The following is a 23,348-nucleotide window of genomic DNA, read 5'->3' as shown; positions in this document are numbered from 1 at the left end:
CTCAAGCAAGGAGTTCAACATACTTTTGGGTTCAAAAAACTTTGAGTTGGACACTTCCCATCGAAAAAAGAGTTGGACTTGACAATTGAATATTCTTTTATGTCTCTTCTCGATGTTAGGGATTATCAAAAGAGTCAAGCTCAACATTTGGATTAAAATAGCAGCCACCAAATTAATGATAAACAATGGCATGTGCTTTGAGGAAGAAAATCAATTTTTGCCTAAGAAATGTCAAAAGATACATGTTCATGACATCCTAAAAGTACAAAAAAAATATGAGACCATATGTCAATATGCAACAAGGTAATTCAGGAGGCCAAGCAGTTTAGAACAACCAACCGGAGGGAGCAAACCCCTACTAGTTTTACCATTGAGCCAACCCAGCCCCTTGAGGCTTTGTGGATCGAAATTCTTCTCATTGCCAAATCTACATAAAGAACATGATTCCATGGGTAAGAATATTCATGAGATCCATAATCAAGTGTGTAAAGGCATAGGGCTTAGTTAGTAAGAATATTCGCGGGTTCAAATCGAGTTCACCCATAAAAAAAAAATAAAAGAGTGCGTAAGCTTATATTTAGTAAATTTGCAAATGGTATGTGAGTCATGTGAATTCGGAAGAAAACATCTTATTCACATTTAATTTGAGAACTAAGAGATGGCTAGCATCAAAATTAACCTTAAGGTCACCATTAAGAAGAGGTGCATACAAGTCTAGCTACAAATTCCTCAATATTTTTATCTGAGCTTCCACCTTCATTAGTTGCCTCTTTAACCAATTCCTTCCACCTTTTTAAATTTGTCTTTATCTCTTCTCCTTTCTCTCCATTCATGACTTCCCTAACGCAACCCTCTATTTCATCCCTTCGAACAATCCCCTTCTCATCTTCCTTAGCTCTGATTCCCACCCTCCAAACATCCTCCACGAACTTAGCATTAGTAGTTTGATCTGCAAAATTCGGCATTGCAACCATTGGCACTCCCAAGCTCAATGCCTCTAGCGTAGAGTTCCATCCGCAATGAGTTATAAAACATCCTATTGATGGATGGGCTAACACCTCCAATTGAGGACACCAAGTCACTACCAACCCTTTCTCTAACATCTCCTCCGTGAACTTGAACTTGGTATCCTTTTCAACCCTAGAAATTACCCACAAGTAGTAGTTATTGCTCCTCCTCATCAATCCCGACATTAGTTCTTCCATTTGCTCTGCACCTAGTATGGCAATAGTCCCAAGCGAGACATAGATAACCGATCTAGTCTGTTTCGTGTTTAACCACTCCATGCAAGTATCCAAGTTGGGTGTGGAGAGATTAAGACCATCTTTGAAGAGATTAATAACATTATGTCTGTCACCTTCGACTTGATAATCTAGGTAAACAGATTGCACAGTTGGTCCGATCGTCATTATCCGCCTTGGCCATTGCTTTTTGATCCAAGTCACTACCTATAAGGATTTAGAACAAGGAAAATTAGAATTTCCTATAATAATAAAATCCTCCTCAATGATCCAACTAATTAAAATTGATTAAAATACAATAGTATTCCAAATAGGTAGTAAAGGGAAAGTCGATTGAGATAGTTTGGTCATGTCATATCAATTGAATGTTTCGGTTAATGAGAAAAACGATATGCTATCGGCTGTTACATACGCAATATACATTCCTGAAATGTTCAATGTTTCAAGATCAATATTTCGTACATTCCGATATTTTAAACTATAGTCAGGTCTGGTAAAGATCAATTACAGTCCCAATCAAAAGAATGAACACAAGGCATGACTTGAAGTATAATTATAAACAAAGAATTGCTCATATGAACCATCATTATTTTTGGTTAAGACTTTGATTACGATAAAGATGGATATGATGAAATATATAGGGACCGAAGTACCAACCTCATCCTCCAACTTATCAAATGTGTTGAAAAAGATCCAATCTACTTCATCGACCTTCGAGAATTGATTCAAAAAGTATGGCAACATCCTTGGGTACGATTCGGTATCAATAACATAAGTCGGTAATTCATTTAGTTCAAGCAATGGCAATCCAGGCATGGATACGATCGGCCCTTTTACAGGGATAGTCAACAACCCACGGTGCAAATGGTAGTAAATGGCATTGACGGCACATGTTTGAGTGAAAAATGGAGCGCCAATTAGCCCGTGCCGTTTAGCTAAATCTAGACCCCATGGTGTAAAAGAGTCATAAATGAGGCATTTGATGGGGTACTTAGTGCCATTGTATTTCTCAATGAGCTTAGACAAGCTGATTGAACCGACCGCTGCTAAACGCTCAAAATAAACTTCAAATGATCCTGCTTGTAACATTCCTCCTTCATCAGAGCCATCGGAAAATGGTTCAATTGTGAGTGCTCCAGATTTAGGTTTCATAGATTTGGCAATGAAGCGGGGGATGGCCAATGTAACTTTGACTCCATTGTAGGATAAGCGCTTAGAGAATTGGAGCATTGGGTTTATGTGGCCTTGAGCAGAGAATGGGAGCACTAGAACATGGGCTTTCCAAGCATTCTCTTCTTTTTCCATTTCTCTGTCCATCACAACAAGTTATTTAGAAAAAAAAAGTGTTAGAAAACATGATTTTAAGAAACAGATTTTGGGACTACTCAAAGGATTTGACAATAATTAATGAATCTATATATTTGTTTGATATCAAATTAATTAGATTTTCTCTTACTTACTGAACTAGCAGCTTTGCTACTAAATTAATAACAGATTCTACATAAAAATTCAATTTTAAATTGATCTCAAATATATATATTTGAATTCTTTCAAACAATATATTATTAAATGAAAAAAAAAAAAATAGAAAAGAAAACTAATTCAAAATGGTTGATTCAGCCCAAAAACATGTCAATTTGAATCATGGTTTCAAATCTAATTCAAGTTTAATGCCCAAAAAAAAAAAATGTATTATTATATTTGATGTTCTCTACCATACCTGATTTCTTGCTTAAATCCTATCTCCTCAAATGCTTCTTCGTCTCCACTCTTTCTTTCAATTGGTATTAGACTCACCCAGCATTGAATTTGTACCAACAGACATCAAATTTATTATTTATATTATATAAAATATACTTTGTGGACAGGGTGGTGACAAGACTTTTGGATCCAATTTAATTTTGTGTTTTTGTGAGGAGTAAGTCTTGTTTTTAAACATGTGTCATACACCCTGCACTGTAAGATACACTTGTTTGGGAAAGTATTTATGACGAATTTAGACATGATGAAAAAGCCAAAAACAGTCGTAGATATCATGAATCGAATCTTTTTCTTTAATAATTTTATTTAATTTTTATTAGAAGCCCAATGAAACCATTGATTAAGAAACTCAAATTTATCCAATCATTTTTGGGTTGACTTGCCCGAGTTGATGAGTTGATTTGATAATTTGCCAAGTTGACTCAGTCAATAGGCTCCATTGAGTTTGGGGCCGAGCCCATCTCAAAATCCATCCAAATTGAGTCCACTCATCCAAGTTTTGAGTACTTATACCAATACCCACTACGTGAAAATCCCGAATTTTTCTAAAAGAATTTGTTGGGCTTGGCCCGTCGAATTTTAAACCCAAAATTCCATGGCCTGTGGATCACGTTTTCAGTCTATCACACTCACCCCTTACCTCTCTCTCTCACTGTTTCTCTTCATCTCTCTCTCACAGTCGATCGGATCGATCGACCTCTCTCTCTCTCTCTCACTCAATCGACCGACCTCTCTATTGCTTTTTCACAGTCGATCGATTTCTCTCCCTGTCTCCCTCGATCTCATCTCTGGATCAATGTCATCGTTCAATCGCTCTCTATTTGATCACTCGATCTCTGATCTCTCGAAGTGATCTCTCGATCTCGAAGTGATCTGTTCACTATTATTTTTTAAGGTGACTCTCTCTCTCTCTCTCAGGTTGATGGATCCATAGCATTGTTCAGATTGATGAGGATGAGATCTAGGGTTTTGGATTCCACAAAATATATTAATTTTGATTTTTTGTTTCCCAAATGTGTTAATTTTACACGAAACAAAACCTAAAAACAAATAAAATTTTGATTAAGGATCCAAATGATTTCATAGATCTAAGTGTTTTGATATGATTAGATCTGAATTTTTTCACCATTTTTTTTCTTTCTCCTTGGACTCAAGTAGATATTCTACGGTGAGATTTTGAGAAGTTATGGTTTGTTTAATCTGATTATAAAACGGAGGGAAAATTTTCTTTGTTTAGCGGCTTTAGAGCTCTTCAATTTCTGAATTTTATTTACTATTTGATATTGCAAGAAGCATGTGAGACAGAGAACAACTTGGGGAAGATCTTTGTTGCACGATCTGAAACGGTACATATTTTGGATTTTAGCTTTTTTCAGATTTTAAGGTTTCTTGTTAATTTAGAATTTAGAATTGATAAATTTTATGAAAGTAAACAAACTTTGTTTAATAAAATTTGCATTGAAAAATACATCATAACTCTACTATTGTTCGTAGTAGTTATGTTTTCATTTTCCCCATGACCATAGTTTGATTGCATTTTTTGTATTATTTATAAAGCTTGACTAGTATCACCAGTCTTACTATGCCTACTCATCACCTCCAATTAGTTCCAACAAATAGTTCTTGATCAATATACGCCCCTTCCAATTTGAGCTGAGTTTACCATTGTTCAGCTCTTTGGTATGCTTCAAATTACGAGAATTAAACTAGAAGTCCTAAATAGTAGTTGAGTTAAACTTAGAGAAGTGTGCTCTATTTTAGTTGGGGATTTAGGATCATACTTAGTAAATGTAATGTATTAAACTACAAATATTAAGATATTAGAATTCGTATCTCAATGTACACGTGTTTGTATATTGTTCATTTAACATCTTAGCATCCACTTTCCTTCAACAACAAATCTGGACTAATCAAAATGGGGGTAAGAACTAAGAAATTTCTTAGTATGGGCATATGATCATTACCTAAGACTGGTTCATTTTGATAGTCAAACGAGGTGTTTTTGTTAAGATACACTTTGGAAAGACCTTGGGTCCTAATAGTGGATGGATAAATTTCACTTTGTGTTGTCTTTTTATATTTTTCCTCTCAGTAGACCCCACATGAAGACTTTCTCTCAAACACTACCAACCAAATGTAATGATCTAGAACTTTAAAATCAAATCTAAGTGCCAACTTAATTAAATTGATAAAGACATAGGAGGACAAATGCCCACTAAGAGGTGTTTATGAGGTTGATAACATCGATTGCCACTCCTTAAGTCCTTATTCCTCAAACCAACCCCAAATCAAAAGCGACAGAAACGCATCCTTCACGTTATCTACAAATGATCATGAATGTTTCAGATTGCCTTAGAACGTTTCTGTTGATCAATTTTTATCCTTACTTGAAACATTGTCTCGATACAATATTTTAAACCTTGCTTTTCAATCTTATACAGGCCTGATAAATTTGAGTGACCTAAAGGCTGTTGTTGAGAAGTATTTCATTTAAGATCAAAAATTCAGATTGAGTTAATAAGTGGATTGGGAAGGCTTTGCTTAGAATCAGTGGCTTAAGGCACAAGTCTTTGAAATTTCTGAAGAAATTTTTTTGAAGGTGCCCCCCTGCATTGCACCCTGCATGCAATTCATACATGGAAAATGAGATGGTAGAGTTTGTCTTGAATGTTTGGTAAAAAAAATATGATCAAAGCATGCACCAGAGGAAATTTGTTTTTGTAATTCTTGGGGTCTAACTGTATAGAACTTTTTATTTTCTCCAATCTATAGTGATTAGCTAATATGGCTTTGTCGTACATAGGTCTTATCATTCATCATATGAATTCATGATTCATTATTAATGCATTTTTTAACTCTTTTTTTTTTTTGGCTTTTTATCAAGAAGGTGGTTCCCCTATGGGGGCCACTAGTTGGAGAATCCAAGACTCTGCAAGAATGGGAATTAGTAACAATAGTGTGATGTTACTAACTATAATAATTGATATTTTATAAATAATATGTTATTTTTTATGATTATATTACGCCCCATCACAGAATCGTAGATCATTTGATCATTTGCTAACCATAATAATTGATCATTTGCTTTAACCTCCGATCACCATCAAGTATTTTTCTTTACTTTTGAAGACTGGCATTCCTTTCTTTCCATATACACCAACATTAGCAAAGAAGCATGCTTTATAAGATTTTATGAATCAGCAAAGAAAAAGGTCCGACATTGAATATGGCATGGTCCAACGCATGTTAAACATGAATATAAAATGAGATAAAATAAAGCTTTCTTTGGGGCAATGAAGTAGAAATGTTTTTAACTTTTTCACCATTGTCTTTACACAAAATGACTATAATCTTTCACCATTCTTGTAGCAAGAATTGCTGTACATACAGTGCTATGATCCAACTCATTTTCTTAGTGGGCCGAGGCAGCATTACGGGGTATCAGGAATTAGGATCATTATCATTCCCAATGCCCCTACATAGCAGATTATCTCATACACTTGCTGGTAAAAAACTAGTTTCTAATAATAGTTTGCTTCCCCCAATCTCCTCTATGCAGGTATTGTTCTTACTTAAACATTCTTATTCAAATTTGGTGGGACCTTCCAAGCAACAGATATTCACGTGTAGATGATCACATGTAAGAAACAACACATTGCTTGGCAGGAAATATTTTCTTTTGCCTTTATTGATAGGAGTCAGTTGTAAATAATCCTCCTGAAATCCACTCAATTTACATTTCATTGATCAACAGCACCTGCTCATTTTTTATTTATTATTATTTTAAAATGGTTATGTTGCAGATTTATGTATGTGGTCCTTTTAACAATCAGTAACCCATGAGCATAATAGCCTTAATAAATAGTAGTGTTGTAAGATACCCCACCGATTTGCTTTTTATATTTTCAGGTGAAGTGAAAAATTGGTGTGAAAATGTTAGTTCTTGAGGTAGGGATTGGGATTCTTTTTTGGTGGTAACTTAATAACCCAATTAATAAAAAAATTATTTCTAACTACTCCCTTACTGTAAGGAAAATTTGAAGGTTCCCCAAACAAGAGAGTATGTAAAATAAGGAAAAATAAATAAAAATAATTATAGTTAATTCATAAAAACTCTTAATGAATGCAAAACCCAGTTTACATAACATCTCAAAAATGATGGACAGACGCTTATTCTGTAGATGTGTTATATGTATTATATTATGAATGTATTTGAGTGTTTGTTATATATATACATATATATAGATACATTATTTGTTATGCATATGGGTATGTGCACGAATACATCTAATCATGGGCTTGTGGCTTTTTAAGTTCTCTTCATGCAGTATGCAGAAAAGTTGTTCGTACGCAAGCCAAGAGACAATCTGGATTAGCCGATCTAAAAGGGCTCTGATCATATAAAATTTCAGAAGGTATTTAGGTTACATTATATATTTTATACATCAAAACAGATTTTATCCAATTCTGACTCGATCCAATTGTTTATCAGATGGGATTTGGATCATTATTGAGATCTTTGACAAGAATCCAATTCGATTCGTATTGGATCAGATTTGGGTCTGATCCAATATTGGTCCCAGATTGATCTAGACCCAATCCATTGACAGCTCAAGTTTTTTAAGGAAGGGTAGCAATGAGCAATTTGCCTTTACTTCTCTTCACTTTTAGATCCTCTTTTATTATACATAGAACTTCTCTTCACTTTTGGATTGGTTGTGGTTAGATTCCTATTACCAACATTATTATTCAAATCTTATCCAATTACAAAATTAGATAGTTTGCCACTATAAGAGATTATGTCAAGATACATTTTGTTTTCAATTTGTTGAAAGTTCCATTAAACTATGTCGTTCTTCTCATTCAACTTGTAGATGTCTTCGACACCGATGATTCCAAGTAAAGAGTGGATAACGAAACCTAGGTTATCAAATGAATACTTCAGTATTGACTTCCTATTAACATGTTGGTTCCACGTATTTTTCTTTCCAGCATTTCATGATATAAATCAGCAAACTTTAGAGGCAAAGCCTTCTGGAAACAGTGCAGTTTCTTTTCAACAAAGTTCAGGTGTTTCTGTGGTTGGTGGCAATTCCTCCGAAACACTTGACTATAGTAGTGATAATGCATATGAGACATCTGAGCTTAGGACACCAAGGCAATAATTAAATAAAATATTTAAGTATGACGCCCCGCCAAACGCTAACACAAATCCCAATGCCAAACCTCAAGGTACTAGGTGGCATATCGAAATTTTGGCATGGTCTCCTCTGTTTATGTTAGCGTTTCACGGAACTCAAACCTGATAAACTAATTTATAACAAAACCTGTATAACAGATGTAGATACAGAAAAAATTAACAGCGAAAGACTAATTACATCTAACATGTAAATAGATAAGAGCGCGGAAGATTTAACCATGTACAGGCTTACAAAATACTCTCACTCTAACATGGGCCTAAACTTTCAATCCAAAAACTACATACATCCTAGAGGAAACTGACAACACTAGGGATGTAGCCCTAGTGCTCACCAGGCAAAAGACTCTGGTCGTCGATCTGACCGACCAGATGCTCCTCAATTACTGACTTTGCGCCTGCCTCAGTAATTGCAAGTGCTGAAACTAAAAAAAAATAGGAAGGAAATGGTGAGTAACGATGGTTACCCAGTAAGTTCACAACTAATTCCTACTAATAACCCTTCCTAACCATGATTGAATAAAACATACTGAACATTTTAATACATGTAAGGTTTTACAAGATAAAATGCGATCAACTGGTACATATAGCCAGGGATGAGCAACTAAACAGTTTAAAAATTACATATGACATCAATCATCCATACTCATTATACATTTTTCATTTTATGCAAATAATGTTGACAACATTGAAATAATAGACATGCTTCTCAGTTTATAATTCGAAATATAACAACAGATACATAATGCAAATGGTGGAGTATTGAAATTAGAGAGTTGGGATTCACGACTGGATCGCTCCTAGTCAGGACATGATATTCCTCAATAACATCGTAGTTCTTGATTTTGTGGTTGGTCGTGTCTACCACGCTTGCAAGACCATTTATCTGGCTAAGGCTGGCCGTTTGACGTGACCGTAAGCAATTGGTCTCTTTTCGATGTGTCAGAACGTTCGACTACTACTAGATTGTTAGTGATCACTGACTAATCATCTTCGTCTATGCCTATCAGGCGTGCATGTGATTCCCAAATGACACTCCACTCGTATACGACCACCTTTACAATACACGTTCACTGGTAAAGATAAGAAAGGAATGAACCCGGATTCCAGTTGTGACTCCACTCTCATACGCGTCCCATACCACGTATGAGTTTGGTGGTCCCTACCGTACATCCTAGGATAGTGTACCCCTCCGGATGATGTGACGCACTATCCCTTCAGGCATTCACAAACCCTTTAACATCTCACAAAATAGCTACGTATATATATATATATATGATTTTTCATTTAAAACAAAAGAGAAATTAACAAAACAGGGTTGAGAATGGATATCCAGTTCCTACAATGCAACCATGGCCACCTGGTCTAAAATAAATAACAATACTCAGCGCACGTGCTAACATAATCGTAAATAAACATGCAACCTTTTCATTAATAACCTGGATATCCTTTCACCAACCTACATACAATGTAAAATGCAGACATCATCCATCGGGTGTGATTCTGACATTTTTCTGAGCATCCCTTTCCCATTCTTTCGACATTCTCATTTTTTGTCCTTTCAAGTTAAACCATTCATTTCCAATCTTTCAAAGTCATTTTTGGTTTTTTTTCGAAAACCATCAAAATTTTTTTAAAAAAAGGTCCCAACGATGCACGAGACCAAAGTTGTTAAAAATAAGGTAAGTTGGTGAAAATTTGGCTAAGTGTCGGAAACTCAATTTTCAAAGTTCTCGAAATTGAAAACAGGTTTTTCGAAATGAAAGTCTCGATCACGAGATTCGACACCATATAGTTTTTGTAATCTAATTCAAAGTAATATGAAAGTTATTACATTTTGAAAACTTGCCGAAAACGTCGAAAATTACGTTTTGTTCTTGAAACCAAAATTCAAATTTTGATCCTTTGAGATTTAGATCTTGAAACCATTCCCATTGTTCCGAAATAGGGGGTAAAACCTTAATTTCATTAAAGAACTTAAAGTAAAATGTTCCATTTACTTAAATGTTTTTAATGAAATGAAGGGTGGGAAATCAAGTATAGGCAATGGGGAGGTCAAAGCAAGAATCAAAACACTGTTCTGATGAAAATTGTGTCTGTCGGTGGCTGTCGGCAGCAGAATCAGGATGCTGTCGGTGGAACCGACAGTTTACTCATCGGCAGGTGTCGGTGGGACCGACGGCATCTGCCGACAGACAAAATTTCTCGCGCTGTTTAGTTTCGTCGGTGGCAGAAGCTTCATTCTGTCGGTGGGACCGACAGAATGCCTTCGGTAGGTGCCGGTGGCACCGACCTTTCCGCCAACAGAACTGAATCCTTCACGATTTTTGGGTTCTTTCAATCCATTTTTCGGATCTTTCATCCGTTCTTCGAATCATTCAACTCACTCACGAATTTATAGTTAACTTTTGATAAAACAAAATCAAAACACCTACTTCTACCATGAATTTGAAATCAAACACCAATTTCTACGATTTAAATGCAAACAATAAGTTTTGTTTCAAACCCTAAATGCACGTTTTCAGAAATCTAAAGTTACCAATAGGAATTGAAAGTCCCTTACTTGTTTGTGGACGTCAAAGGTGATGAACTCGCACAATGATCAATGTTGGTGGTGAAGAGTTGTTGTTGAGCTGAGTTTGATGCAAAGAGGACGACAACGGCACTCTCCTCCACTTCTACCCTAGAAGACAAGCATCCACTAACAAGGTGAAGCTCCGAGTATGACGATACCCTAAGCTACTCGCTGATTTCTGATGGAGGGTGAGGAAACGGACGTGAATGGGTTAACAAAGAGGGTGAGGTTGTAGCTCTCGTCGTAGCCGACAACTTTGTCTTCTTCGTCGGGGTTCAACGGTCATTCCTTCTCAATGAATCTTGGGGTGAAGAGAAGAAATCTAGGTTGAGAAAAGGACTGATGTTTGGGTTCTTTAGAGAAGAAGAGAAATGAAATGAAATGAAATAAAAGAAAATCTGATTTTCTTTTATAATAAAGTTGAGGGCATACTTGTAATTTTTCCTCATTTCTAGTTTCGATCGTAACTTAACTATTCGGACTCAGAAAATGACAAACGAATATACCATTTCGAATAATTTTTCATTGCGGACCTAACGGTGTCATCAAATCTTTTCGATTCTCGCTCTAACGAAATTCTACTATTTTAGGTCCCACTTAACGCGAAATTCGAGGATTTTATAACTTTTTCCTCCGAACTTGCTTATAGACTAATGTATATATTTTGATCCTTTTGAATCTAATGGCGAAGTCGATTTTCCTCGAAATTAATCATAGCAATATTCGAGTATATTACTTTAAGTATCTCCTTTGATATTTTTCTCCAAATCTCACCATTTAATTTCCTCGAGATATGAGTTGAAAATCCGGGGTGTTACATTCTCCCCCCCTTAATAAAAATTTCGTCCTCGAAATTTGAATTATATCTTATCGAGCTTTATTGTCATATATAATAAGCGATACTTATCTTCCATTATCTTCTACCCGCGGTTCCAAGCTAATCTCATTTCCAATTTACAAACCTTACGTCACCTATTTTTCATAAACCCAATACATCCATCCATTAATCACTCCAAATCATTCTTATGCCCCAACTAATTTATCATTTGTATAATCATAAAATACAATCAACTCACATCATATCAATTCCCCACCATTTTCTATCAATAGTTCTTTCATACCTCCTCTATCATTTATCATTGTTTTCCTTACCAACTATATCACCTATTATGCGTACTTGTACCTACAATGAAAATCACTCTTCAATACGTTGTTTTACCACAAACACCACTATACTAACACTACTTCGCAAATCACATCAAACCTTTATTCTCAATACAACAATATTCCTACATTCGACTCCATATTCCAAGTTTTGCTTATCGTGATATCTCCTCAAGGCCTTTGTCATAATCTTCATGATTTAAAAACCTTAACCATGAGGGTAACACCTATATCAAGCAAATTGTTTCATAATTAAATCACGTGTGAAGGGTCTGACAAATATTTCTTCGACAGAGTACGTAGAACACGCGGTGAACCTACTTAAGATCTATTCAACTACTTCAAACGGTACTATAAGCCGCAAGTCACATGCTTTCTTTCCTTACTCCCAAAATCACAGTATTGACTAATTACTGTTTAAATATCATCGTAATATCAATTAATTCTTATTCATGTAACTTTATATTTTTCTAAATCATACATATTTTCACTTATCACCCAATACTGATAGTACCATGATTAGCCTTTACAAATCTCACAACTATCTCTCGTGAATTTCAATTCATAAGCAGTATCGTTGTTTTACCTTCTTCATTTATTTTCTCACAATTCCTTTAAGTCACCATTAACACAACCTTATCACAACATTATTCTTTCTCGCGCCTTATATTGATCCACCTTGATGTCAAGATTACATTTTCTACCTAACTCTTCCCTACCGTCATTCCAATTCATTTTAACAATACTATTCACTTATACAATCGTCAAATTCAACATGCCTCCCTATTCATAAATTTATTTTTTACCTCTCCTAATGAAGCGCATCTTTCACACATCAAGTTTACTTTTAAATACTCGTTCACTTTTATCACACACCAAATTTTAGTTTTTGATTGCACACCTCTATTCGGTAGATTCCTACTTAGTATTTCCAAAAATCTCATTCTTCCTTCACAAAGTATCATTCTAGCCTCACTTTCTAACAATTATTTTTAGCCTTAATTCACCCATACTCAATACCATATTATTGTCACGTTTTGAATACTCTTATACTACAACACGCATTTCTACTCATAATACTTCTTCCTACCTTACCTAACAGTGCCTATCTCATAGACATTTTTTGTCCCATAGTTCTCAACAACTTTTTCGATAGTGGTGTAACTAGTTTTATTACTCGATCCGTCTTAATAAATTTCTGGCTCCAATAAGTGTGAAAAATCTTAGCAACAATATATGATATAAAGGAAATCAATATTATATAGGACTCTAATTTTTAACATCATTATAAAAAAAAAAATCATACCTTCTAAAATATTATCGGAGACAGTTGGTTCCTCTTGGGTCACAATCCCTGCCTGCGACTGTGATAGATGGCACTCTCTCCTAATATGTCCCACTTGATCACACCCATAACATGTTAAGGATTTTGTCTTTATAGATTTTTGTGGAGTGGGCAATTGGTAAACTGGAGCCTGTATTCTCTGGACCTGCCTCGTTGGTTCTCTTGGCCCTACTAGCCTCGTTGGAGTTCCAACTACTCTATGACTCAGTGATGAGGGCACCCCACAACTCGGTGGTTGAGTAGCTCTATACTGTGGGTAAACTGATCCAGGGGAGATTGGCCTCGAATACATTGGCCTCTTGGCCAGGTCTGATCTGGAAAGATGAGAGGTCGAGGGTTGACTGGTCTGTCCCTAGCACGTTTGTAATTCCATCCCATCTCGTTTTCGACCACTAGTTCGATCCGCTTGTGATGGTATAAGCATGTCATTGACCTTGTTAGAATCCGATGACCTTATTGTTCCTTGAATTGGCCCATCTAACATCTTTCTGAGCCACGCATCTTTAATTGGTCGACGTGGACCTGAGCATTGCACCCCTATGTGTCCTAACTTAACACATTCATAACACGCTATCACTTTTTCTTTCGATCGATTTAGTATTATATGTTGTTGCTTCCTGCAAAACTCCTTCATTTCTTGAACGAGTATTTCTATAGTCTCGCTACTTATGTATGGTCGTTTTCCCCGTGACCCTACTAGTCTCGTAATTGTTTGCCTCTTGTTAGATCCTAACTGCCCTTCTTCAAATAGGCTTGGAGGCGATGATTGTACTATCCTCATTTCTTCTCGTAGTTCTCCCTATGCTGGGATATCTACCTTAGGGTCCTTATGGGATTCATCCTTAAGATGGTGGTCGACTTTTTCTTCTATTCTTTCTAGTCTTTTTGTTAATTGACCCACCATGATCATCTGAGCCTCAAACATCTCCAATTGTCTCCTTTCCATGCGTGTCTGACTCTAGGATAACCCCAAGACTGCTTCTATCAATTGTTCTATCTTGGTGAGTTGACTTGACCCAGGTAGGCCTTTCCCACTGGTTTGACTCATTGTCACGAGTCCAGTTGTAACTCTGTTTTCTTGCCTCTTTTCCTAGCCTGCAAGTTCAGAAATTTCTATTTATCAGAAGCAAGGCACTTCTCCGAACTACGCCAACATCATTCTTACGGAAGCATTAACTACTATTATAATAAGGAATCTAGTAATTAACACAATTTTCATCACTATAGAATGAACCTAGGATCTTATCTTAGGCTTATTAGGTTCTACAGACTTCTAAACACAGAAGAGCTCGCAATCCCAATACGGAACTACTGAATAGCTCAGATGTCGGGTTCCTAATGACGCTCTATAATTATCTCTAATGCCTGTGGTATCAGTCTATTCTCCAAAACATAACGGATCTGTATCCCAAACGAAACTAATATTGTGCTCTAATACCATCTGTGACGTCCTGCCAAATGCTAACACAAATCCTAATGCTAAACCTCAAGGTACTAGGTGTTACCTCGAAATTTTGGCATGGTCTCCTCTGTTTATGTTAGTGTTTCACAAAACTCAAACCTGATAAGCCAATTTATAACAAAACCTGTATATACAGATGTAGATACAGAAAAAATTAACAGCAGAAGACTAATTACATCTAACATGTAAATAGATCAGAGTGCGGAAGATTTAACCATATACAGGCTTACAAAATACTCTCACTCTAACATAGGCCTAAACTCTCAATCCAAAAACTACATACATCCTAGAGGAAACTGACAACACTACAGGATGTAGCCCTAGTGCTTACCAGGCAAAAGACTCTGGTCATCGATCTGACCGACCAGATGCTCCTCAATTACTAACTCTGCGCCTGCCTCAGTAATTGTAAGTGCTGAAACAAAAAAAAATAGGAAGAAAAGGGTGAGTAACTAACAACCAATTCCTACTAATAACCCTTCTTAACCATGATCGAATAAAGCATACTGAACATTTTAATACATGCAAGGTTTTACAAGATAAAATGCGATCAACTGGTACATATAGCCAGGGATGAGCAACTAAACAGTTTAAAAATTACACATGGCATCAATCATCCATACTCATTATACATTTTTCATTTTATGCAAATAATATTGACAACATTGAAATAATAGACATGCTTCTTAGTTTATAATTCGAAATATAATGACAAATACATAATGCAAATGGTAGAGTACTGGTATTAGAGAGTTGGGATTCACGACTGGATCACTCCCAATCAGGACATGATATTCCTCAATAACATTGTAGTTCCTGATTTTGTGGCTGGTCGTGTCTACCACGCTTGCGGGACCATTTATCCAGCTCAGGCTGGCCGTTTGACTTGACCGTAAGCAATGGGTCTCTTTTCGATGTGTCAGAACGTTCGACTACTACTAGATTGTTAGTGATCACTGACTAATCATCTTTGTCTATGCCTATCAGGCGTGCATGTTATTCCCAAATGACACTCCACTTGTATACGACCACCTTTACAATACATGTTCACTGGTAAAGATAAGAAAGGAATGAACCCGGATTCCAGTTGTGACTCCACTCTCATACGCGTCCCATACCACGTATGAGTTTGGTGGTCCCTACCGTACATCCCAAGATAGTGCACCCCTCCGGATGATGTGACGCACTATCCCTTCAGGCATTCACAAACCCTTTAACAGCTCACAAAATAGCTACGTATATATATATATATATATATATATATGATTTTTCATTTAAAACAAAAGAGAAATTAACAAAACAGGGTTGAGAATGGATATCCAGTTCCTACCATGCAACCGTGGCCACCCGACCTAAAATAAATAACAATACTTAGCGCACGCGCTAACATAATCGTAAATAAATATGCAACCCTTTCATTAATAACCTGGATATCCTTTCACAAACCTACATACAACATACAATGTAAGATGCAGACATCACCCCTCGGGTGTGATTCTGACATTTTACCGAGCATCCCTTTCCCATTCTTTCGACATTCTCATTTTTCATCCTTTCAAGTCAAATCGTTCATTTCCAATTTTTCAAAGTCATTTTTGGTTTTTTTATCGAAAATCATCAAAGTTTATTAAAAAACAAAATCCCGACGATGCACGAGACCAAAGCTGTTAAAAATAAGGTAAACTGGTGAAAATTTGGCTAAGTGTCGAAAACTCAATTTTTCGAAGTTCTCAAAATTGAAAACGGGTTTTTCGAAATGAAAGTCTCGATCACGAGATTCGACACCATATAGTTTTTGTAATCTAATTCAAAGTAATGCGAAATTTATTACATTTTGAAAACTTGCCGAAAATATCGAAAATTACGTTTTGTTCTTGAAACCAAAATTCAGATTTTGATCCTTTGAGATTTGGATCTTGAAACCATTCCCATTGTTCCGAAATGGGGGGTAAAACCTTAATTTCATTAAAGAACTTAAAGTAAAATGTTCCATTTACTTAAATGTTTTTAATGAAATGAAGGGTGGGAAATCAAGTATAGGTAATGGGGAGGTCAAAGCAAGAGTCAGAAGACTGTTCTGATGAAAACTGTGTCTGTCGGTGGCTGTCGGCGGCAGAATCATGATGCTGTCGGTGGAACCGACAGTTTACTCATCGGCAGGTGTCGGTGGGACCGACGGCATCTGCCGACAGACAAAATTTCTCGCGTTGTTTAGTTTCGTCGGTGGCAGAAGCTTCATTCTGTCGGTGGGACCGATAGAATGCCTTCGGTAGGTGCCGGTGGCACCGACCTTTCCCGCCAACAGAACTGAACCCTTCACGATTTTTGGGTTCTTTCAATCCATTTTTCGGATCTTTCATCCGTTCTTCGAATCATTCAACTCACCCACGAATTTATAGTTAAATTTTGATAAAACAAAATCAAAACACCTACTTCTACCATGAATTTGAAATCAAACACCAATTTCTACGATTTAAATGCAAACAATAAGTTTTGTTTCAAATTCTAAATGCACGTTTTCAGAAATCTAAAGTTACCAATAGGAATTGAAAGTCCCTTACTTGTTTGTGGACGTCAAAGGTGATGAACTCGCACAATGATCAAGGTTGGTGGTGAAGAGTTGTTGTTGAGCTGAGTTTGATGCAAAGAGGACGACAACGGCACTCTCCTCCACTTCTACCCTAGAAGACAAGCATCCACTAACAAGGTGAAGCTCCGAGTATGACGATACCCTAAGCTACTCGCTGATTTCTGATGGAGGGTGAGGAAACGGACGTGAATGGGTTAACAAAGAGGGTGAGGTTGTAGCTCTCGTCGTAGCCGACAACTTTGTCTTTTTCGTCGGGGTTCAACGGTCATTCCTTCTCAATGAAACTTGAGGTGAAGAGAAGAAATCCTAGGTTGAGAGAAGGGCTGATGTTTGGGTTCTTTAGAGAAGAAGAGAAATGAAATGAAATGAAATAAAAGAAAATCAGATTTTCTTTTATAATAAAGTTGAGGGCATACTTGTAATTTTCCCTCATTTCTAGTTTCGATCGTAACTTAACTATTCGGACTCGAAAAATGACAAACGAATATACCATTTCGAATAATTTTTTATTGCGGACCTAACGGTGTCATCAAATCTTTTCGATTGTCACTCTAACGAAATTCTACTATTTTGGATCCCACTTAACACGAAATTCGAGGATTTTATAATTTTTTCCTCCGAACTTGAATTCGAACTTGCTTACAAGCTAATTTATATATTCCGATCTTTTTGAATCTAATTGCAAAGTCGATTTTCCTCAAAATTAATCATAGCAATATTCGAGTATATTACTCTGAGTATCTCCTTCAATATTTTCCTCCAAATCTCACCATTTAACTTTCTCGAGATATGAGTTGAAAATCTGGGGTGTTACATTAACTCTCCACTTCTCTGTTTCTAGTTCATAGCCTTATAAGTTTTAGTTCACAATAGAATTGATGTACTTCAATGTGTGTTTCAAATGTTGATTAGCATTTCAAATTTTTATATTGACTTTAGGATGGATTGTCCACTATCCAGACATTTGCTAATGATCCAAGTAAATAAAGGAGATATGTTTGCTCAACTTTTCAGTCTCAACTTTTGATCTGTGCAGCCTTTGCAGAGTGTTGTTTTCAAGGAGGTATGTTTTTTTTATTATCAAGTATCCTTTTTTCTTTTTCTCTTATACTTTTTTTCACGTTGACACGTGTGTAGACACACACACACACACACACACATGCACGCACAAACCATATTGTTAGTTATGCAACATTATTTATTGTGCAGAGGGTTCAGTCCAACCTCTTTCATGGAGCACACGACTCAAGATAGCCATAGGTGCAGCTCGAGGCCTAGCATGCTTACATGCATCCGAAAAGAAAATTATCTATAGGGACTTCAAGTCGTCCAATATCTTACTCGACGAGGTAAATTTACTAAATCATCACAGAATTTGATATTAAAAGAAAAAAGTGTGTTTAATGCAATTAAATGTGCTTGTATTTTCTTTCTTTTGTAGTATTTTAATGCAAAACTATTGGATTTTGGTTTGGCAAAAGATGGCCCATTGCCTGGTGACACACATGTGACAACACGTGTAAAGGGCACATATGGGTATGCAGCTCCTGAATATATTGCTACAGGTAAAAAAATATCCTGGCACCTCTTCTAATCCCATACTACATAGCCATTCGACAGTCACCCCCGCCTAGCGGTTTAATGTACAAGGGCCTGAATCATGTTTTTCAAATCAACAAGTAAAGTTGCCCACATGTCACGGTCGTGCTCATTGGAATAACCATGACACAATTTTCAGGCCCCTGACATGTGAATGTGTGGAACTACATAACAAAATCAGTTAGGGCAGTCAATGGGTGGGTTAGGACTTGGTTGAGTCCTAACCCAAACCTAAAGAGGTAGTTACCTACTGAACATAGGTCCACCGAGCTCAAATCCAGTCCCAATGGCCCACAATTAGGCTGATCGAATTTAATTTTTGATTTAATGCGTTTGAGTCATCTGAATTGGTGTGCATGCCCACAAAAGAAGAGTTAAAAATACTTGATAATGAATGAATAACAAATGTGCCCAAACTGAACAGGTCATTTATATGTGAAGAGTGATGTATATGGTTTTGGAGTAGTGTTGCTAGAGATGCTAACAGGCCAACGAGCAATTGACACAAACCGCCCAAGTGGGCACCATAATTTGGTGGAGTGGTTAAAGCCATCTCTATCGGAGTGAAGAAAGCTTTCTAATATAATAGATCCACGGCTCGATGGTCAGTATCCTGTCAGAGGAGCAATACGAGTAGCTCAACTCACTCTCAAATGCCTAGGGACGGATCCAAAAAACCGTCCATCGATGAAAGAAGTTGTGGAAGCTTTGGAACGGTTGCAAGCCATCAAGGAAAAGTCCAAGGAATCCCAAAACGGTTGCTTATTGGTGCCCAATTAAAAACTTTGAATTGTAATAAGAAGCTTATTGGTGCCCAATTGCTTCTATTAGAGCTTGTTTAATAATCGAATTTCAATATATAATATGAATTTTGACTTGTTTAGCTTAATTTGGAATTTGTTTTATGATTTTTCTTTTGTTTTTTTTTTATTTTTCTAATTTTTTTATTATTATTTTGTTTATTGTGATTGGTGAATTAGAGGACCGTGCTATTGTTTGTTAAATCTCCAAATTCGACGGTCATACTCTATGGAAATTTTTTATTTTTTTTAAGCTCATTCTCCAATAATTTGATAGTCCAGGGCCGTCAAAAAAAAATTCTACAAGAAAATATTTGACGGGAAGGTCTGTTAAATTTCTCAAAATTTGACGGGCTAAAACCGTCAAATATGGGCTTTTTTCACATAGTGACCCAGTTAACATTCAAACAAATTAGACTAATGATAAATCAACATGGTAAATAATACGTGGCTGATGTGGCTAAGCAGGGAACCTTATATCTTTTTCCTTGTGTATCCTCAAGGAAAAGATCTATGGTCATGTGCCCTTGCCATGTCAGCCATGTATTGACCGCGTACTATTTATCGTGTTGATTTATCACGTCTCAACAAATTAAGTCTCTCTTGAGAATAGTTATTTGAGTCGTGATTTTTTTATTCCTCCCCTCTGACATGCACCCCTAACGTGGCATGCTCGAGAACCATAGATTTTTTTTCCTTCGGATATGCAATTGTACATCCCCATAAATATGTGCATTTTTGTATCCCGAGAAAAAAATTTTATGGCTCTAACACATGCCATGTCAAGAGTGTATGGGAGGTGTATGTCAAAGAGGGGTGTCGGTTTATCATCATTTATCATCATTCTAGTTATTTACATGAAATATATTATATATGGGCTTGTTATATCAGGCCAATTGCCCATCCCACTGACAATCCTATTATTGAGGGTTTTCTTTATGAGTGAAAAAAAAAACACATTGTAGAGGTGTTTTTTATGATTACTTCAAGATCCGCAACTCATTGATACTCTCCCTTTTCTCGGTTCCACAGAACTTCTAATGGCAAAGTTAGACCTTAGAATAAGGATATAGAGAGTTTAGGAGAAAGAATCTCATACCTTTGTATGTGTTACCCTCCTATTACTTATAAGGAAAGAAATCTCCCTTTGCTCGTTTTCCCCTTATCCACTTTTATTTAGGGATTTGATCATAGGATATTCTTGGATAAGAGTCCTTCTTGGATTTTGATTTTGAAATCCCAAGAATTTTGGGATTAGAATTCTTTCTTCACACAGAAACATGTTTCCTGAGCTTATCTCGAGTCCTTCTCTTCAGATCCTTACCCGAGTGTTATGGATCACCAATTTGGAATTTTGTTCCCCATTAAACCATGCACTCTGTTGTGATAGGTGTCATTATCCTGGAGACTAGGGATTTTATCCCTCCACAATGCCCCCTCTCAAAAGGTCAGTAATATCTCGTTCTTTCGAGAACTTATGTTATTCTGCTCCTGAGTTAAGTGGGATTTGACTTTGGGTCTTTGAAATGACACGAGTCATGTCGGTCACATGTTCCCAATGCGCGCATTGATAGGTCGATCTACATGCCCTTCCCTTATTGGTTTGCAATCATGAGCCACCACCTTATTATGAGCGTGTACTCAAAGGCCAATATTCGGCCTTCCCAACGGTTGATTTTCTCCATGTGGCATTCTCTTATTGTTTTGGCACTGGGCACGTAGGCCTCATCGATTTTAGAGCTCATTAATGGCCAAGACTACCTATTATGAGCCTTACGTTCTATGCAATCTCAATCATTGGATGATCTTTGCATCCCAAGGTAATTTTTCTTGTAATTTCGTCACTTCCATCATTTTTCTTCTTCTTCTCACTTTTCTCTCAGTCTCTACTTTCCATTTCTCTTCAAAAACTCAGAGTTCCCTCCTTTAGAATTTTCGGTCAAAGTTCCGTTCGTTTACTCCTTTCTCATATTTTATTCACACCAAGTACTCATATTTGCTACTTGCTTTCCTTCTTACTTTTTTTCTATGTTGCTCTTTTGTTTTTCCCTTTTTTAGAACTCTTTTTTTCCCATTTTTCTTATACCCAAAACCCTATGTCCTTGTGAGTCCGTCAATGGAGAACTTTAGGGCTACCGTCCCCAATTTTGTGGCCACTAAATGGTGTTGTAGACAACTCATTTTTGCATCTGGCTAATTCGATAATTCGTCACTTGGTTGTTGTAGATTCCTAATGATGAATGCAAAGAACTCGAAGGTTTGTGAGTACTATTCCTGATTTCTCTTATTTCTATTCCTTACTCGTTATGACTCGACATAGAAATTTACACGCGCTTAAGATCGTTACACCTTACACCCTATTTAGAAAGCACGTACACTTAGGTTCGCTATACATTTTGATAACATAAAGATATTACAATGTTAGAAAAATGTGACCTTGAAACTTAGAAATAATCACGTTAGGACTGAAAGAAACCTCACACCAAAATTCGTAAAAATATGCAAAAATCAATAAAAATTAATAAAATAACGAAAATACCCCTCATGAATTTCGAACCTCCGAAAAATCTTAAAAGTACCTCCATTGCATTCAGAATATGATTTCGAGTTTAACGAGACCCAAATTGACGAAAATAGAGAAATTTATGAGAAATCATAAAAAATGGCTGAAACGCTCCTCAATGTCCGACTTTAACCTAGAGACCTTGATTCTTAGGAAAAACAGGATAGAAAATTATCAATGGGATTATGTGCATCGAAAATTTAAAAAATTGAAAAAACTATGGACTAAGTTAAAAATCTCAAATAAATATTTAATCAAGATTCAAAATAAAATTCAAATTCAAAATAAAATTTAAATTCAAACTGAAAATCAATCGACTAATATAATCCAAATTAAATTAAAATTCAATCAATCAATCGAATAAAAAATTCATTCGACCAATCGAATCAAAACTTAAATTAAAGTTCAATCGATTAATCAAACAAAAATTAAAATTTAATCAACCAATCAAAACAAAAATTAAGATTCAATCAGCCAACAAAATGCAAATGCAAATTCAAATTCAATCATTCAATCAAATTCAAACTAAAATTCAATCGATCAATCAATGGTAAATTAAAATTTAACCGATCCATCAAAGTGAATAATAAAATCAAACCAAAATTTCAACTCATCAACCAATCAGTGAATTTAACCAACATTGATATATGAGAGCGGCGTAAGTCGCAAAGCATGGGATCATACTCCCTTTCTATTTTTTTCCATTTAAACTCAAATAGAAAGAGAAGTTTCTCTTTATGTTTAAGTCAAAGAAGAAATAAAAAAATTAAAAAGAAAGAATCAATGAAAAAGAAAAAGAATAGAAAAAGAAAAAAGGAAAAGTAGAAACATTAAAAAAAAAATTTAAAAAGGTGAAAACTTTCTCTTACAAAGGAGGGGGACTGACGCACAGCGACAACAAGAAGAGGAAAAGATTTCAAAAAAGAGAAAAGAAAGAGAAGGAGAAAAGAAGAAAAGAGATTAAAACACTTCTTCCCCATCTTGACCTTCTTCCTACGTTTATGCAGCCACTAATGTCCTTTATCCACCACGTTTTAGCCTCCATCTCATA

General features: G+C 36.1%; 1 protein-coding gene and 1 pseudogene across 3 annotated transcripts in view; one reads left to right on the top strand and one right to left on the bottom strand.

Moving 5' to 3' along the window:
• Nucleotides 1-465: 465 nt before the first annotated feature.
• LOC147382119 (UDP-glycosyltransferase 74E1-like) overlaps nt 466-23,348 on the bottom strand; it is a 46,404-nt gene continuing 23,521 nt past the window's right edge. The window contains exons 1-3 of one of the 2 annotated variants that reach the window (XM_086428768.1): nt 2,962-3,076; nt 1,899-2,550; nt 469-1,448 (exon numbers count right to left, since the gene is read on the bottom strand). In XM_086428768.1, coding sequence (XP_086284894.1) covers nt 693-1,448; nt 1,899-2,546 — 1,404 coding nt within the window. In that variant the 5' untranslated portion in view covers nt 2,547-2,550; nt 2,962-3,076 and the 3' untranslated portion in view covers nt 469-692. Of the gene's footprint in view, nt 1,449-1,898; nt 2,551-2,961; nt 3,077-23,348 lie in introns of those variants that run through there. The other variant, XM_086428767.1, reaches the window with a different exon arrangement.
• On the top strand, nt 16,789-19,714 carry LOC147382121 (putative serine/threonine-protein kinase PIX13; annotated as a pseudogene). The gene is made up of 5 exons (XR_015173297.1): nt 16,789-16,836; nt 18,372-18,398; nt 18,520-18,684; nt 18,777-18,900; nt 19,359-19,714. The product of XR_015173297.1 is annotated as a putative serine/threonine-protein kinase PIX13 (transcript).

This window comes from Akebia trifoliata, chromosome 16 (genome assembly GCF_017979445.1).
Source record: "Akebia trifoliata isolate Shusen 1 chromosome 16, ASM1797944v1, whole genome shotgun sequence".
NCBI lineage: Eukaryota > Viridiplantae > Streptophyta > Magnoliopsida > Ranunculales > Lardizabalaceae > Akebia > Akebia trifoliata.
Note: the sequence above shows the minus strand (reverse complement) of the source record. Positions and strands in the feature narration are given on the sequence as shown.